General features: G+C 33.6%; 1 protein-coding gene across 4 annotated transcripts in view; it reads left to right on the top strand.

The window, feature by feature from the left end:
- Positions 1–20,280, top strand: part of NOX4 (NADPH oxidase 4) — a 165,521-nt gene that overhangs the window by 52,069 nt on the left and 93,172 nt on the right. For all 4 annotated transcript variants that reach the window (XM_023209124.1, XM_023209122.1, XM_023209123.1 and 1 more), the window contains 4 exons: positions 384–481; positions 3,908–3,935; positions 11,009–11,081; positions 15,742–15,822. In XM_023209124.1, coding sequence (XP_023064892.1) covers positions 384–481; positions 3,908–3,935; positions 11,009–11,081; positions 15,742–15,822 — 280 coding nt within the window. The remainder of the gene's footprint in view (positions 1–383; positions 482–3,907; positions 3,936–11,008; positions 11,082–15,741; positions 15,823–20,280) is intronic.

Genomic DNA, 20,280 nt, shown 5'->3' with positions numbered 1-20,280 from the left:
TGTGTGTGTGTGTGTGTGTGTGTGATGGAGGATGTGTGTGTGTGTGTTAGGGGGAGGATGTGTGTATGTGTGTGTTAGGGGGAGGATGTGTGTGTGTGTGTGTGTGTGTTAGAGGGAGGATGTGTGTGTGTGTGTGTGTTAGGGGGAGGATGTGTTTGTTTGTGTGTGTGTGTGTGTTTCTCTTATCCCTGACTTCCTGACTTACTAGGGTTGTTTGTTAAGTTTTTTGTGTCTTTAAAACTTCACCTTTCCATGTAATATTTCATTGGCCATATAGCTGTCAAAGTTTGACCCTGTATTTACTGAGGGGGAGGAAGAACTGAGTCCTTGACGTGGAGCATATATGAAAATCTCACTAACTTGCCCCTGGTGTGATTCTGTAGGCGTGCATGTGGCTGCCCATCTGGTGAATGCCCTCAACTTCTCAGTGAATTACAGTGAAGATTTTGTTGACCTGAATGCAGCAAGGTACCGAAATGAGGTGGGTGGTCTCTGTCTTCCCATTTTCCTTTCACTTGTCATGAGATGACTAATGAGGGTCTGTGATTTTTCCCTGAATATTTGTACCTTACTGCTCCTTTTGAGTGCTTTTAAAATACAGTTGTCAAATTGAGTTTTATTCCTTTTCAATAGAAAATATAAGTAATTGCTATTTCATAGTCTCTCCTGCTGAAAGTGGGAGTTGGTAGAATGTCTACTTTTTTATTCTGCAATGTTCAAATGGTTGCCACTCAGGTCTGCCTCTGACTCCCAGCAGCTTTTGTCTAATTCCTATCATTCAGTTGAGAGTGTCGACAGTGCCGTTACAGGATAAAAATACTTTGTAACTCACATACTAGGTTTTGGGGAAAAGGAAAGAAAAGTAGATTGATTATTTGTGAATCCTGGATAAATCAATTTATTTTACTTAAAAAAATGTTAGTGAGTTTTCATGATTCATTCATTTAAAAACATTCCTCGAATTAGGGGATGTTAAATTCAATTATGTAGCAGGCAATATCTGACATAGTGCTTTTCTCCATGTGAAGCCATCCATGAAATGAAATTATATGTGCAAGGTGCAGACCAGAGCTTGATGAACAGCACATGCTCAGCCAGTTAGGTCTCTGTTGGTTGATGCTCTCATACAGTCCTCAGGCTGCCTTTGCTTCACAATGCCAAGACTACATCAAAAACAAACTGTTCTGTGCCATTTAATCAGCATCCCCCCACCCTAATTTTCCTGTTCCGCAGACTAAGTTTGGTAGTGACTTATTAAAATTTTTTCCCATCTTCCCCACTCCTTTTTCTCCTCCACATATCACCAGAGTTTTCTAGATTTAATACTGTTGTGATCATGTGCTTGACCTCCCCCTCAAAACAAAACTAATGAAAAAGTAACAACAAATACAGAAACAAATCACAAAACCAAAACAGCCAGCAACCTTTGATATAGCTCTTGTCTCTACTGGTGTTTAAAAAAAAAATACCAACCTGATCTAATTGGTCTTGGTTGGGAGGCAGGCACTGATAATTTGTAAAAGTTTCACAGGCTTGTAGAGTGCATCCAGCACTGAGAACCACTGAAAAATTCCAGCTCCTTAGCAGGCCAGTGACGGCTCTTCACATGTAATTATTTCAGACCCAGCCTCCACTTCTCCCTGTGTCACTGCCGTCTGCTTCGCTTTCTCCTGCTGCCCTCTGCTCAAATCACTAGCTACTTGTTTTCTGCCCCGTTACAACATTTTCTTTGTTTCTTTTTCTTCTTTTCTTCTCTTTTCAGAATTCATGTCTTTAATAACTTTAATGGTTTTCTAATTTTAATGGAATAAACTTTTGCTTAAGTTCTAATATTTTTAGTGATTTCAAGGTCTTCGGTTATTAAATGTATTTTCTCTGAAAAGTTATACATGCTCAATATAAAATATTTTAAAACTCTCAAGTAAATGAAGTTAAAAGTGAAAGCTTCTCCTCCAAAACAAGCCACAGTGTATTACATTTTTTTCTGATATTTTGAGTGGCATTTTATGGTATATATTCCTTGGCAGTTTACTTGTTTCCACAAATATACTTTTATAGCTTATTGTATCAAAATATCTTGATCTATCTCATTCTCTCCATATGACTATGCCATAATTTATTTTTAGTCTTTTTCTTTTTCAGACATTTAGGTTGATTCTAAGTTTTTGTTATGAACCACACTCCAATAAATGTGTTTCTTTGTCCACTTCTATACAGATCCGTAGTTGGAGAATTTTGGTTTAAAAGGTTGCACATTTTTAGTTTTGATGGACACTGCCAAATTCCTTTTTAAAAAGTCTTCTCCTTTTTTCACACTTCTAACTAATATTAGAATGCCTATTTCTACAACTCATCTCTATTTTTTTTTTCCAATCTGATGGATGAAAATGGCAACTCATTATTTTAAGTTAGTATTTCCCCTGCGTTTATTTCTTCTTGTATTCCTTCTTTCATGTCTCTCTTTTTGTTTTCTTCCCTCTTTTTAATAAATATGTATTTAGCATCTAATAGGTACAAGGCAATGCATTAGATGTAGATGAAAATAAGTGTATAAATATATACACACATATATTTAAATGAATACATAAATATATATGACATATCTATTGTATATAGATTATATATTATATATTGCTGTATTGATAATTGATTATATTATATATATGTGTGCATATATATATATAATCAACACATATGTTATTTTGTGAACCGCTTTTGAAAAAGATGGTTTTGTGCCATATGCCCTATTGTTCTTGTTTTATGCTTGTACTCTGCATGGAAGGACTCACCCTCCAGCTTGTGACTGCTGCCCTTTCTTGATAGCCCAGCTAAATCTGCCTCACCTTGCCACTGTGAAAACATCTCTCACTCTCATGCTTCCTTTTCTTTCTCTAGTAATATTAATTGTTCCATCTTCTGGGTTTCCGTAGGTATTTATTCACATTTCTATTCTTACGACTTTGTTCGGCTCATATTATATTTTTATGGGTTGTTTATACATTCAATTTTCTTAGATCACCCTATAGCCATGTTTGTAATAGTTGGAATAGAAGTCAATTGAATTAAGCCAGGTGAGGAGCTATTCCTAGGCAAGTGGTCCTTATTCAAAGACCCCCACATGACACTATATAAATTGTTTCCTTCTTAGTACATAGTCTGGCCTGACCCCTGATTCAATGGAGGCACAAAGAAAGGAATTCAAAAGCTTGTGAAATATTAAGCACCATGGGGATAAAAAATAAATTCACAAATCTAGTAGGGATTGGTTTTCCAGAAGGTAGAAGGGTATTGACTATAACCCATTAGAGCATAAGAGATATAGTTTAAAGGAAATCATACAATATTATAACAATATTAATGTTTCATATTTCCAAGTAGCAGAAACTGATCTTTGTTTATCCTCACCACTTTTCACTATTTTTGAAACATAGAAAATTAGTCTTCTTTGTCTTGAGCTTACAACGTGCAAATCCCCTACATATTTTATCGGTTTTAATTCTGTCTTCACATCTTGTGATGCAATTTCACAGTTTTGGTGAACAGAGTATATAATAATACTTTAACATCATGGCTAAGATATTGAGCTCAAAATGGTTAAAGGTAGGCTTAAAACCAGTGCCACTAGCTTGTAGGTAACCATTAATAATAATTTCTAGGCCTTTTGAGTCATCCAGTATTTTGCCTCAGATGGCTAGATTTCTGTGAGTTGGGTTTTTGCTTGTTGTAATCTCCTCTAGCATTGTGAAAATGTTATGAAACTTAATCAAGTCCTTGTCACTTCCATTGGATAAACAGTATTTTACATGACAAATATATGGCTTGTAGATACTGCATACTCTTTATAGAATTATATGTCATCAGTGCTTTAGTTTTTAATCACTTATTTTTTTTTTTTTCTTTTTCTCAGGATCCTAGAAAACTTCTCTTCACAACTGGTAAGTTGTTATTCTTAGCCTTTTCTTTAGATTCAGGAACATCTTTAAAAGTAGACATTATTGGGCTGGGCACGTTGGCTCATGGCTGTAATTCCAGCACTTTGGGAGGCCAAGGCAGGTGGATCACCTGAGGTCAGGAGCTCTAAATCAGCCTGATCAACATGATGAATCCCCATCTCTACTAAAAATACAAAAAATTAGCCGGGTGTGGTGGGTGGCGGGTGCCTGTAATCCCAGCTACTTAGGAGGCTGAGGCAGGATAATCACTTGAACCCAGGAGGCAGAAATTGCAGTTAGCTGAGATCGCGCCACTGCACTCCAGCCTGGGCATGACAGAGCGAGACTCCATCTCAAAAAAAAAAAAAAAAAAAAAAAATTAAAAAAAAGTAAGCATTATCAAATTACATGACAATTGGATATATGTTACAAATATAACACATGGACAATTTGCATATAAGAATAAGTATTTGGAGCTAAAGGATAAGGTTGCAATGAGAACAGAGAGACAATGCAAACATTGGGGTGTGAGTAAATGCAGATTAAAAATAAGCAAATACATTTCACTGTCATATAGTCTTCCTATCAAAACAAAATAACCGCTTGCTTATTGAGGGCCTGCTTTGTGCCTGCTGCTCTGGCAAGTGCTATAGGAGATAGTGCACGTTTAACAGGCTCCTGCCCTCAGTGTATTGGAAAGGAAAAACAAGCACTATGGGTATCCATGGAGTTCTTATAATTCAGTCATTTAGTGCAACTTTTTATAATCTTAAAATCTACAACAAAGAGGAGAAACAGTCATTAAAATAAGTTATTTCTTTGAAATATGTCTCCTATTTCATTTGTAATTTATTTTTCCTTTTCAAGCTTATTGTCCATGAAATCTCAGTCTAGACTAATAATTTGTTAAAGCATGTTTGAACATCTCAAAATTTCCCCTGATGTTAAACAATTTTTATTAAAGTTCTTCTTTTTCCCAACCTTACATTTATAAAGATGAAAGAAGAAAGATGCATTTGGGGAATTTTTAGCACATATTTCAGGGACAAGGATGATTGCAGAGTCAAGATGATCTATCATAAATTGTTGGCTGTAATACCCAATTAAGTATTGGAATTGCACATGGGACTGAGGCACATTACCCTGGCAAATGCATTGTTTTTCTTTTGAATCAATTTTATGATGAAGAATCACAATAATTCTAGTGCGTTCCCCCTCCATGTCACAGCTATATATTTAGATTTATAAGATACATTTTGCTTTTGTCTATAGATTTATAATACTTGCCACTCGCAATGTATTTCACAGTTTTCTCTTTAGAAACACAATTTAGTTTTGCTTACAACTTTGCTCATTGAAAACGTGTTTTCATTTAGGCCTGAAGAATTGGATGAGAACACAAGTACTGAAAAACAAAACCTTATGTATGAACCAATATATTTTTTGGTTTACTGTTAATTTGTTTAAGAGAGAGAAAGAAAAACTTTGTTTAATATTATTTTCTAAAACATAAAGTTTAATTGAAGTCTTGGAACCTTTAAAATGCTTTGAAAAGTTTAGTTTACAAAGATACAAAAAAAATTTGTTATGTGACTAAGATATCACATTAAGGCACTTAGTAGAATTAATACTTCTTATAAGCAGGTAATCTCACTACCTAGCATGCAACCCCATCATCCTATGTCCTTTCCCAGAGGTCCCCATGAATGGTGTTGGACTTAGTAGAGAAGACACTTAATACAAATTTCCCAGGTCTACCTTAGTGTGTCTCTGGGAGAGACTTGGCAAAATGTGTTACTAATCTTCTCAGGTACCTCGGGAGCTGCTGTCCTGTCACTACTGAACATCTCATCATACTCTTGAGCATACTATCTCGCTACTACCTACCTTTTGTATTACTTATTTATTGTAAGTAACCAAGAGGTAATTTAAAGTATGTGACAGGGTGTGCACAGGTTGTGTATAAATACTTCAGCATTCTCAAACTTGGGTATCTGTGAGGGGTCCTGGAACCAATCGCATGGATACTGAAGGATGACTGTAAAAATACTGTGCTGTAGAATAGTTTATTTCCTTACATATACTGTCTTTTCCACTTTTAGGTGAGCTTCTCTTGGGTTGGGAAGGGCTGCTTCTACAGTATGCAGGGTCCTAGGTAAACATTTTTTTATGGCCTCTGGCAATATAAACAATTTGAGTCACCCAATTCAGCAAATTCGTACCATTTTGGTGGCCCACTCTCACGTAATTTCAAGAAAGAAATACCATGCTGGCCAGCAGGAGGCATCCACTTTCCAGGTCATCAGCATAGAACTGGGCTCGGACACAGCGATCCCTAAGTGTAAGTCTGGAGCTCCTAAGGCATTTGTTTGTCCCCACTGAAGAATAGCAGGTGAGAGTGCAAAGTAGAGTCTAAGGATGGTAATGGGATGAAAGATACCCTTTTCTATGAAGAACTTAATCTAGCTTTGTATCACTAATACTGACTGAAACTATTCCACAGCCATCTCTGAATGTTCTCAGGCACAGCACCTAGGAAACATTAAGTTCCTGATGAAGGAAAGCATGTATGTTTTTAGGTGTTCTAGTGATAAAGAATATGTGTATAGAGAGAGACAGTCTCACACTGTCACCTGGGCTGGAGTGCAATGGCATGATCTCGGCTCACTGCAACCTCTGTCTCCTGGGTTCAAGTGATTCTCCTGCCTCAGACTCCAAAGTAACTGGGATTACAAGTGCCCATCACCCCACCCGGCTATTTTTTTGTTTTTTTTTTTTTTTTTTTTTTTTTTTAGTATAGGCGGGGTTTCACTATGTTGGCCAGGCTGGTCTTGAACTCCTGACCTCGTGATCTGCTCGCCTCAGCCTCCCAAAGTGCTCAGATTACAGGCGTAAGCCACTGCGCCCAGCTGATAAAGAATATATTTATTAGTTAATAGATTTAATGGAGTTTAGTTTTTTTAATGTTATGTAGAGTCTTCTATCTCTGTGTGTTGAAATTTTTTTCATTGGAATCTAGTACTGACAAATTAAGATTGTCTTGTAGAAAATAAAGTCTTTGGCTATACAAGTGACGTAAAATATAGTGGCTAAACTTACTACGTAAGAAATGTTAAAAACATTCCAACTAAGGATTTCTAAGATGAGATTAATAGATTGAATTATTTAAACGTTCATTTAAAAATGCTTGCTACATATCTCCAAATTTGGTAGTACCTTTCATGGTGAGAATAAAATGGATAGTGTCTAATTTTAATTTTAAAAACCCTCATAAACAAATATAATTATGTTTCCAATTATGTTAGGAAAATAGGATAATGAATAGATAATGGTATATTTCTGACCACACCTGGGTATGGATGAAAATAATCACTCAGGTTCCTCTAGAAATTATAGTGTCTTGCAATTATTCATTTTAAAAGTGACAGATAAATTTAATATGCATAAATATAAAGCAATAAGAATAAACATGTAAACATGTATTTTGCTAAGAAAACATGTATAGGTTTGGCTTCCTAACTTTGCCCAGTGAGATTAGACTAGCCCAGTGATTTCCAGCTGGTGTTTTCAGACTCTTGGAATGTGTTGTAATAAGGCTAATGTATTGGGACTTAGCTGAGCTGTCAACCAACCCTAGCTTCGGGTGCCCTTTATTGTGCCCCGAGAGCACTCAGTTCTTAGCTCTCTTTACAGCACTTAGTGACCTGTGTTGTAATTGCCTGCTTAACTTGTCTGTCTCCACCAGTGGACTGGGATTTTTTGTAGAGCAGAATTTATTTTATCTCTAGCATTTAACAGTACATTGTATATGCCTACAAACCGTTCACTGAATGAATATAAGTCATTTGTTTAACTCTTTTATTTGATGCGTATATCTTCTTGCAACATCCCAGATAATAGGTTAGCCAGCCTCTGCTTGTTTGCTTCCAGTGGGCTTCTTAAGGTAGTTACCCCTGACTTTTTGACAACTCTGGTTATAGTATATTTTTTTGCCCTTGCTAATTGTAAGTTATTCATTGATCTGAAATCTATTACTTTATAAATTATGCACTTTGGTCTTTTTTACTTTTGGGAAATAAGAAGGAAAAACAAATTCTTTAGATAAAAGAGATAACTTTATAAATCTGAAGGAACATAGAAAATCATCAGATTTATTCTCCTTAGTTTGCAGATGAGATTCAGTGAGATTGGAGTTTTGTCTGAGGGACAGTAACAAGAGTGTAATCCCAGACCACATACATCATTGGCTGGGTCTTCTGGGACTTCTACTTTATCCTCAAATGACTGAAGTAAACTATTTGACCTCCTCTAAGTCTTTCCAATATGTTTTCATGTTCTGACCTAAAAGGAATATTCTGGTCTAATAAGTTTAAGAAAATATTTAAGTTTAATCAGGATTTTTAAATGTAATACTTCTCAGGGACTTTTATACATTAATGTACCCTGTGACTTTTTAAGGAATGGTTATAGTATTTTTTAGTAATAGAAATTAATATTTCAAGGAATTAATTTTCAAATAATACACTTTGGAAATTGTGGCTCTATTCTAAACATACTCCATTTTTCCAGGTGTTCTTTTGATGAAGTAATTTGCAGACATTCCATGGCTAATCTTGGCATGTTCAGAACTATATAGGAAACTGTATGCAGACATAGAAGAACACTAGTAAAGGCCCAAAAAAATATCGGAAAAGCCCCTCTAACTATAATTTCACACTCTGTAGCCATCTGGGATTCTATCATTTAGTTATTCATTTGGTCAAATAAAGGTTTTCTTTTTTAATACTTGAAAACAGTGAGATCAACTTCTTCTTTTTTCTCTCAAATTTATGAAATTATAATTGAAGTACACTAATTATACACATGTATACAATTTTATTGGTTTTGATATATACATATATAGACACATACACAATAGTGGAACCATCATCAAAAGTTAGATGATAAATACTTTTATTATCACAGCAAATTTTTGTGCTCTTTTATAATGCATCTTGCCCTCTACCCCTCCTAATAACTGATCTGCTTTCTGTCACTGAAGAATAGTATAAATTTTCTGGAATGTTATATACAAAGAATCATAGAGTTTGTACTTTTTCAGGGCTGGGGTGATTTAACTTCTTTTATTCAGTCTAACAATTTTGTGGTTCATGTATATTGTTGCTTATCTATCAACAGTTTATATTTTTTTATTGCTGATTAATTTTCCAGGTACAGATAAGTACTACAATTGTTTATCCATTAATCTGTTGATGAAGATCAGAGTTGTTTATAGACTTTGACTGTTAAAAATAAATAGCTATGAACATTCTTAAACAAGTCTCCGCATGGATGTATGTTTGTTTCTTTTGAGTAAACATTTGGAAGTGCAATGGCTGGGTTAATTTGCAGGCATGCTATTTTTCCAAAATAGTGTATTTTTCATGCTGCTAGCTCTTTAGAGTGAACTAGACTAGTTATCTTGCTCATCTCTTACAACTGGGAAGTAAGCACTCACAGTAGGAAATGGAAAAATCAATGGGAAAGGAAGTACTCTGGGAAGGAAGTGCAGAGAAGAAATGATTTGGATTAGGTACGTTAGGGAAGGGCACCTTTTATTAGTTTTCTAAAACTGTCTACTGGGAAAGTGAGGAGGTGCAAGTACTCAAGTGCTAAGAACCCGTAGACTAATTTTCTTATTTTTCATGTAGTACTTTATAAGTGAAATTTGTTTCTATTGTACTGAGATTTCGAATGTTGTCATTTTCCAGTGATTCTAACTCTGGAATCCTAATTACACACACCTGTGTTGCTCTTGCATTGTACTCAAGGTGTCTGCTTCTGCTGGTGGCTAATAGTCCATGACAGCCCTTCTATTTCATAGTAGGTTTCTTGACAAGAAAATAAGCAAAGGAATGTCACTTTTCCAGATGGAATTGGCCCAATAGCTTTTCTTTGTAGTCTGATTTAAGATTATCTCAGATGGGTATTCAGGACTTACTGTTGCTTATGAGAGTAAACACATGTAACTTATTAACAGTATATTTAATTTTATAATAATACAATACTAAAGGAAACCATTGATACTTTAGCTGTTTAGGATATTGTTTTCCAGTTAGCTATTCATTTTGGACATGCTCTATATGCTAATGCTGGATTTGTAGCAATCTATCCTGCCATTATAATTTTGACAATATCTTTGCCCATTTTCTTCTTTAAAAAAAAAGAAACTTTATGCCATAGCTGAAGCACTGATTTCAACATATTTTCATACTAAGAAGAAACATGTCTGCAAGTATTTTTAAAACATCAACATTATAGTTTATTCTAAAAATCTACAATTTTTGTTCTGTGTTTTGTGGTTTTGAAAACACTTTAGGCTTTATTTTTTGTTTACAATTATGCTAGATAGTGAAGTCTAAAAGCAGTTAATTGAAATTGAAACTGAAGGCACTACTTAGTTTCATAAGAGGAAGGAGAGCATAAGGGAGATTTAGTACTATGGTGGCTAAAACCCTGTCCTGTTGCATTAATTGCTGATATTTAGTATATGCCTCTAGAAATAAGTACATATTTGCCATTCTGAGTAGAATATTTGGGAAATAAAAAAAGAATCATCTGTAAAATAGATAAAAAACCCTGATTTGTCTGAAAGACTTTGAAACTGTGCTGATTTTAGTAAGTTCTGGTGTTCTGTTCTATACCACTGTAGAATGACTATAGTAAACAATAATGTATTATATACTTTCAAATAGCTAGAAGAAGGGTATTGAATGTTCCCAACACAAAGTAATAATAAATGTTTGAGATGATGGATGTATATGCTAATTACTCTGATCTGATCACTTTTACTTTATATGTATGGAAACATCACCATGTACTGCATAAATATGTACATTTATTATCTGTCAATTAAAAATTAATTTAAAAAATAAAAAAGTAAAAGGCTTGTTTGAGGGAGAACATACATGTAGATATGGGGTTTGAATTAGGCGTCCCTCAGAACAGCATAGTATTTTGGATTCTAATGTAATCATGTTTTATACTTTTATCTCACTATGATTTAAGTAAAAACGTACTTGTGTACATTTTTATAGTTCCTGGCCTGACAGGGGTCTGCATGGTAGTGGTGCTATTCCTCATGATCACAGCCTCTACATATGCAATAAGGTAAGTGTCAGAGTCAATTATTTTGATGTTCATCTGTCAGGTTATTTAGAAAAAGTCTTGAGTAATCAAAGTGTTTAACCATTGTAGTGTCCTGGTTAATGGGCTGTTCTGGGTAAGTAAGAGTGAAGTATAGCTGTTTCTATACATGACTTCTTGTTTCTGAAAATTCTCTTTGTATTAGCAGATTTTCTGGATTGGTAAGAAATTGTGTATGGAGATTGCATTTGATGACCAAAAGAATTAAAGTTCTTCAGAATTTGAGTATCTTTCTGAAGGGTAGTGTATCTCTACGGGGCATGGAATTGAAAGCAATGTGTACATACACGGACCTTAGGAATTCCTAGGAATATGTGACTTAAAATTATTTTAAAGCTATTTTCTTGATATGAGTTCATCTAGCTGTAAATTAACATGATGTTCTATACAAAACTTTGGAGAAATTGTTGGTTTGCATCTGCTAAAATAACAAATTATCTGCATTCATATTGATTCTTATAGTTAAGAGATTTTGAGCAAAATCAGATGTACATTATCAGGAGCACTTTCACATGTCATTTCTGATGGACACATTTAATTTTTCGGAATATTTATAGTGTCGATGTTTCTGAATAAACTTCTTAGTTAAAGAAAGCAAAAGAAAAGGCATACAACATGTATTTCCTCTAATCTTCAAAAATCTCCAATTGTTCTACTTGTTGAGATGTGAAATTCAATAGAAACACAGAAATATATCTATCTATATATATATATATGTAAGCTTTGAAAATAATTGCCAAACAATAAACTTAAATGAATCTGTCCTTGTACTTTTTAACATTTGTGCACACACATACACACACCCCAAAATTTCACAAGTCTACTCGCTACCCAAAGATTAATACTGTACATATGTAGTATATTTTTATAGATTAAATCCTTCTTGCTCTTGTTCACTAATTCCCCTCCTCCAACCCCCAAATCATTTTTTCTCTCTTATATACCTATGTATTTTACCAAAACAGGACCATATTGGAATATTGCTTTAAATTTACTTTTGACCTAAATGTATATTATGAACTTTTTTACATTAATAAATATTTTGTTATTATTCTCTTTACTGATGGCACAGCACATCGCCAAATAGGTCTTTATACATTATTTTCCCAGATCCATATTACTAAATGTTTTGGGTAGATTTGGGTTTTTCCTTTTTTTGTATTTCAATTTTGAAACAAACACCCCCATCTATATGTCTTTGCCTGCTTTTTCAATGATTTCCCAAGGAAAAATTCTTAGATGTAGAATAGCTGAGTCAAATTGTAAGAACACTTTTAAAGCTTTTCATAAGAATGAAAACTTGGTTTACAGAAAGGCAACTCACTAACATTAGTATGTGAGGGTGCCAATTTTGTGGGGAGCAATTTTATTTTATTTAGATAGAGGAATCGTTAAAAAACTAATTTTTTTTTCAATTTTAGGAGTTCTTGAAGGAAAATTAGAGCATCTGACATATTTATTTTAAAATCCTTGAGATACAATTTTATCAAATGGAATGAAAAGATCAGCTTCTATTGTGAACTGAGCTTTTGCATTTGGTCTCATAAGCAATTTAAGCACTTCTTAATCTTCAGTGGTTTTATGCTTTGTTTAAAATTTGTTTAAACAAGATTATAACACCTAGTTTGCTTTTCTGTAAATATTATTGTTAGAATCATGAAATTCTTAAATGAATCATGGAGACAGATAGCTCTTTTATTTTACCTTTTCTTTTTACCAATAAGAAACTAAAGCATTAGACAAATCAAGTGAATAAATAAGCCCGCAATGTTTGATTTCTGATAGTGAAATGTAGCCTCCTAATTCAAGGAGAGTTCAATATGGGTCAATCTATTAAAATAATTAATGTATCCTATTATCAGATGACAGGAATACATTTTCTCATCTCAATTGATTTTAAAATGGCAGTTACTAATATGAACTCAAATTTTGACTTAAAATACTCAGAGTAAATAAACTGAAAATTAAAATTATTTCCATTGTAGAATTAAAAAATATAAAAGCTAGAATTATGGTTATACTCAACAGTGAAATACTAGATGTATTCCTAAGAAAATCAGGAAAAAACCAAAAGTATTTTTAATTCTACCAATATTTACATAGAGTAAAAAATGAAACGTTTGGAATTATTAGAAAAAATGCAACAATAAATTATTTTCTTTATTTCCAGAAAAGTAGATATAATATCTACGTTTGGTAATTATTTTGGTAATTATTAGGTTTCTAAGAGAATCGAAGAGAATTATGGAAAAACTTGGTGTTAACGCCAAGTAAAAGAGTTGAAAAAAGGTAATTGAATATAAAGCAAACATAAAAATAATCCTTCTGTCTGTTAACTATAATTAGTTTGAAAAATTGAATAAAATAAAAATAAACTACTCACAATTGCAGCAAAACACATAATATCTGGAGACAAAAGATGTTCACTGAGACAAATATGTAGAGATTTAAATAAAGGCTGTATACTATAAAGATATAGTTCTTCCTTATTATATTGTTGTTATTTTTTTGAGACAGGATCTTTCTCTGTCATCTAGGCTGGAATACTGTGGTAAGATTACAGCTCACTGCAGCCCCAACCTTGACTTCCTAGGCTCAAGTGATCCTCCCACTTCAGCCTCCTTAGTAGTCAGGATCACAGGCACACACCACCATGCCTAATTTTATTTATTTATTTTTTTACTTTTTTTTGTAAAGACAAGATCTCAATATGTTGTCCAGGCTGGTCTTGAAAACCTGGGCTCAAGCACTGCTTCCACCTCTGCCTCTTAAAGTGTTGGATTACAGGCATTAGCCATCATGCCTGCATGCCTGACCCCTCAATTTTTTTATTTATTTATTTATTTATTTTTTTTAGAGGTGTTGCAATTTCAATAACATTCTCAGACAGGGTATTTTGTTTGTTTTTTTAATTTAGCAAAGTGATTCCAAAGTTTGTCTGGGGCACATCCAAGTACATATTTCAAAAGAGGAGTAAAAGGAGGGATGTGCCTTACTGAACATTAAAATGATTAAACTTCAGTAACTTAAAAGAGAGTGGGACTTACTTGCAAAAATGACCAAAACATTGAACCAAGGGACAAAGTCAGTAAAAAGCCCTGAAAATGACCTTGCTATATTTAGGAACCTGCTAGATAATAAAGGTGGCATTACAAGCTTATGAGGAAAGTCAAGTTTAATGTAGGTCTTATATGTGTAACAAATTACACATATTAATTTAAAATACTCTATATAAATGGGTAATGATTTTGAACAGAAAGGTCACGGAAGAATTAAAAGTGAATAACACACATATGAAATAATACCCCATCCTACTTATAATAAATAATGAAAACTTACAAAATTTGGTCTGAGTTTTGGGAAACAGGCACTCGTAGCCTACGGTTGGGTTTGTAATTAATAAATGTATTTTTAGAGGGCAATGGGCAGTGTGCATTAAAAGCATTAGAAAAGTGTATTCCTTAATCTTGCAATTCACATTATAATGGTTTTGATTTAAAAAAGGATCAGAGAGCCAAGCACGGTAGCTCATACCTGTAATCCCAGCACTTTGGGAGGCTGAGGCAGGTGGATCACGAGGTCAGGAGTTCGAGACCAGTCTGGCCAACATGGTGAAACCTTATCTCTACTAAAAATACAAATATTAGCTGGGCGTGGTGGCGAGTGCCTGTAATCCCAGCTACTCAGGAGGCTGAGGCAGGAAAATTGCTTGAAACTGGAAAGTAGAGGTTGCTGTGAGCTGAGATTGTACCACTGCACTCCACCTTGGGCAACAGAGCAAGACTGCATCTTGGAAAAAAAAAAAAATCAGAACTTTGTATATGTTACAAGGCATGGTGATGATATTGTTTATGATAGCACATACTATGAGTAGAGTAAATGTAAAGCAATTGCCTGCTGCTTACATAAGGGTTTCTCTAAGAGTCTATGGGAAACATCATATTCATCTAGGAAGCTTTTGTAAATATCTGCCCTCTACTTCCAAGATTCTAATATGTAAAATCCACCCTGGACATATTAAATAAAATAACTGTTACTCTTTTACTTCTCTCAAGTGTTCTGTAGATTATGCTTGACCTTCCCTGTCTTTTCAGTGTCTCTGTCCTCCCTCAGAGGAATAACATCGAGGTATCATTCTGTTTACACTGTCCAGGAAAAGAATATAACACTTTGGCCATGATTTATTTTAATTTCTCTCTTTTTGAGTTTCCCTTGAACTATTCTCAAAATATGTATTGAAAGAGGAGCACTGGCTGTTTTGGAAATTATTTGAAAATTGACAATATTGATAAAATAATAGCCAAAGTACATATTAGCAGACTACTATCTGCTTCTTAGCCTTATATCATAATATCTTGAAAATAAACAACTTATTTTTTATTATTTCCATGTGTCTTTATTGAAATACAAATAACTTACAAAATGATAAATTCTTACTCATATTTTTTGTCAGTTCTTTCTATATGGTGTGTTAATACTTTGGTATTAGTAGATGAAAATCAGACGTACTCATATTTTAGCTTTCTAAAATTGTGAGATACGTTTGAAATGATACATGATATTTTGATATTTTTAGTAAGATGGAATGTAAAGTAGCATTAAAATGAATGTATTTGTTTTGCAGAGTTTCTAACTATGATATCTTCTGGTATACTCATAACCTCTTCTTTGTCTTCTACATGCTGCTGATGTTGCATGTTTCAGGGTAAGTTTACAAATATATGTATTTAAAACCATTTGTACCCTGAAATGGGGTAATAAAAGACAACTCTATAGGAAATTTCATAGGAAGTGTAAAAATGTCAAGAGTGGAAGAAATAGTTTCTCCACTATTAGGGATAGTGTCAATAGTGGAACTGAGAATAGTGTCAAGAATGGAAGACATAATTCTATTTTTAGCATAGCATATTGTAATGAAACCAATACAAAGTATATTACATTCAAAAGCTAGAGTTACCTCTCCTACAACCTTTTAGTTTCTAAATCTTCCTATGGATATATCTTAATATCTTCTAAAGGAAAAAATTTAAGAATGGAGAACATCAGGAATATATTTTAGTATTTGTATTTCCTGAAACTGTCCTGCTAAAGCAAGATTTGTAACAATGGAATTTCCAGTTTTTCATTTTAAAAGTTCTACAGGAAGTAATACTTGCAGAGAGAGTCAAAGATTTAAAGTAACCAAAGAAAAGGATCTGTTAAAATCACCAAAGGAAAAAAAATTCATAAAGTGAAAAAACAATGTATTCTAAGCTTATTACAAAGAATATACATAACGTATTCTGAAAGTATGTGTATCCAAGCAGTATACTCAAAAGCATGGTGCTTAAAACAATACATGAAGATAGATGAAGAAAATAATATATTTTTGTACATGTGTATGTCTGTATGGCCACCAGCAGTGAACTTGGTGGCTTTGGCGTGACATTCACACTTGCATGACATAATAGGTCTGGCAGCAGGTTTACTTGGTTTAGCAGGATACAGGGCAGGACACACAGAATGTCAACAGGATAATGTCAGGTGCTTATTCAGTAGGAGTCCCTATAGTTGCTCAGGAAGCATTTACCCCACTCCTTCATGTAGCAACTCTGTTTTAAGATGAGGAACCCGTGTGGGTAGGCATGGTCTACCTTGCATTGGGTAAGGCTCATTCCTACTCCACAGGAACCTGTATCTTGGGAACAGCGTAGGTCCCCTCAAGGGATGCCCTTGGGATCAAGAACACACTGTACACAAGGAGGCTGAGGTCCGTGAGGCCCAAAATGGTTTCATAGTTCAATCACAGTCCTTTCCATCCAGATGCATTTCACTGATAATAAACAATGTTGCTGGTAACACAGCTGACATTCCCTGTTTTTCTTAGCCTGAAATATTTCCAGGGAAACAGTTTGAAGAAAGGTTCAGACCTTTCTTGAGTTCTTTCTTCAGAATGTTTTATAATGTAATTTATCCGTACAGTGGGTCATTGACATTGATCAGATGTTTATTTCAGGGTACATATTCAAAATGTTGCTTTGGTTTTTTTCCCCTGATTTTGGAGACTGCTGGTTAAGACAGCAGTATCAAATGGATTTTCCCATATGTCCTGGTTAGCTTTGTTCAGTCCTAAGGTTCTAGAGCACATAGTTGTAGAGCACTGGAAAAATGGCCACACATTATAATTAATTCTCTGGAGCCTCAGGGCACCAAGAAGGCCCTTGGTAGAGAAAAGTCTGCTTTACATTCTGCTCTTTAAATGGAATTGGTTACCTGTCCAGGGCTACGCTCCTTAAGAGGAGTGTGAATAACCAGATACTACTAATGATAATAACAGTAATCTAAAATAGTTACATAATGCTTACTATATGCTAAGTATAAATTCAAAATGCTTCAGATACTTTATGTTATTAAATGCTCAGAATTTTATGAGAATAATATTGTTAAACCTCTTTCAGAGGTGGGAACATTAATGTTTAGAAAGATTAAGTAGCTTGTTGAAGTTTCCTTAACTGATGGATCCTAGATTCAAACCTAGGCATTCTGATTCAGAAACTCCTAAGTTTTTACGACAAGGCTCTATTTTTTTTGCGAGGTCTGTACTTCTGAGAATTTGATCTTAATATTTGTTTAAATACCTTTGTCTTGACTTCTTTGAGATTGTGGTGTGTCTATTCATCTATGTATCTATATCAGATAGATAGAGAAAAGAAAAATGCAGTCATTTATTAGTATAATTATATTTGCCTGTATGTTTTACTAAATTAAAACTCTGAAAAAAATCTATATATTTGTAAATCACAATAGTGTCAATTTTTTTAAAGGATCAGCAGTTCAAACAGACTTCTTTTCAAAGAGGAGGATTACATTGAGAGTTCTTTACTTCTTTGGAAGTAAAAGGAATGCATATTTAAATTTTGATTTTACTTTTGTAGAACAAGGGTCATAGAAAGTGACTTTAATTTACACAGAACAATAGTAGGTATCTATAGGACTAATTATATATAATCAATCATTAAACTAAATTAATAGATATTTATTTATTATAGGTAGTAATGAAGAAAGCAATTATTCTAATTTTGAATCATGTCGTATAACCCATACATAATGCAATAAGCATTCTACAGTGCACATTTTTCCAGGAAATTTAATTTTTAAAAAAGCAACATAGATATGCTTCTGGTATGAGAAATGTTACTACTGATAACAGTTTACAATTTTCTCAAAAAAATACTCTATATTGATGAAGGATTGGCTTGTAATCAAGTCTATTTATTTGTGCAAATGTTGGAAACAGACATATCTTTACTTCTGAAATACCTAGATAACTTTGTTCTTCAACTTTTGGTTATCCAAATAAAGTACAGTTGTTCAAAGTAAATTTCTTGGATTTGTATTGAAATTTCTGTTCAAAAGTATGCTTTAGGTCTGAACAGAAAATCACTATTTGCTTAGCATTAACTTCTCTGTCCATCGATGTGGTAAGTACCATAAGGTAAAGAAGAGCAATATATTGCATGATTTCTATTCATCCAGCATTGATCATTGACTTGGAATTTTGAAAAAACAATTGGAAAAGCTAGAAATATTATAAAACTGCATATTTTTAAAATGTAAACATTCATGTGTTATTTACATGAATGCTAGCAATTCAGAGAATTATCAGTGTGGGCTAGAAATTTTAGAAAATAATAGGCTTAAAAGATGAGGTGATTAGATGTTGTTGACTGGTTTTTCTACCTAAGCAGACTTTTACAGTAAGAGAAATTGCTTCATATGATTTTCTAAGGTCATTTTTTTCATAGAATCTTAAATTTTAGGGAAGTTTAAAAGATATCTTGATCAAACCTCTTTTAAGCTCCTCTACAATAATGTCTACTAAGTCAATACCTAATTTTGAAGATGTCCCTACTGTCTTAGGGAAAGTTCTAATTCTCACAATGTTCTTTCTTTTTTGGTTGGAATTATTTTACTGTAATTTCTGTCTAGCTATTTAAAAGTCTGATTCTGGAGGCCATGGAATTTAAGTTGCCCACTTTCCTAAATTCTATTCATCTGTTTCTTACATTGTGATATTTTAGATCTTAATTTTCTGAACTGTCTCTTTGAATATCTTAACAATTAATATTAATTGAATGCTTCTCTTTTATCTTACTAACATTTGCTCTCATTAAATCCTCCTAACAACCCTGTAAATTTATTATTATTATTATTATTACTATTATTCTCAATGTTCAGCTGAGAGAATAGGAGCAGGGAGAGATGAGTTGATGAGGGTTGTGGCTAGTAAGTAGATTTCTAGTTTGAATCCAGGTATCAGATACCAAAACTGATATTCTTAACCACTAAGTTACGTGGCCCCCATTTGGCAACACTTCTCTGTATCCCTTTTAAAACTGTAAATGAAACTAAATGTTCTTGGAATATGTGATCTGATTTTGGCAGAGTGAAAGTCTCGCTTTCTTGGCTACAAATATTGTAATCAGTATTATTTAGAACCCAAATTTTTTGTTGCATGATTATCTGTGTCCTTGTCTTAACCTGGTTTTCATTTTTGTTGTATATTTTAGCAATTCTCTTCATTTTTTATAAATAAATCTGTTGCATGCCACCCTGAAAAGATGACATTTCATGTACACCAAACTCAGATGTTTCTTTTTAGTGTTAAAATACATCTTTACAAATACATTAATTTTCTTCTCCAAGATGTTAGTATAACATAGAGATTAAAAGGGGATACATCACTTAATACCCATATGAACTTGGCAGATAATTTGTCTTTGCTTTTTGTTAGCAATTAAACGGGATTAATAAAATCACTTATATCATCGTGTTGTCTTGGGTTTAAATAAGGTAATGCAGCAAAGTAGGTAGAATATAGACATATGCAATAAATGTTAGTAAGAACAAATTATACCAGTACCAATACTAATAGCTTTGTAAGAATGACACTCCACATTTAACTTTGAAAAACCAAATTTTTTGATAAAGACACAACGGTTTTGAAAAGTCCAGATTTTCTTATCAGCAAAGTAATTTGATGAACATATAGTGAAAACTGCTTAGCAGCTCAAAGGAATATTCCTTGATATGGCAACAATTATAATATTCTAAGGTCTCTAAAATTCTATTGATTTTTAGCAATAAGGGTTTATCTTTGCAAAACAAGCCTTCCTCCTGAGGA

The sequence above is a fragment of the Piliocolobus tephrosceles genome, chromosome 13, assembly GCF_002776525.5.
Source record: "Piliocolobus tephrosceles isolate RC106 chromosome 13, ASM277652v3, whole genome shotgun sequence".
Classification (NCBI taxonomy): Eukaryota; Metazoa; Chordata; class Mammalia; order Primates; family Cercopithecidae; genus Piliocolobus; species Piliocolobus tephrosceles.
This window is presented reverse-complemented; position numbering and strand designations above follow the sequence as displayed.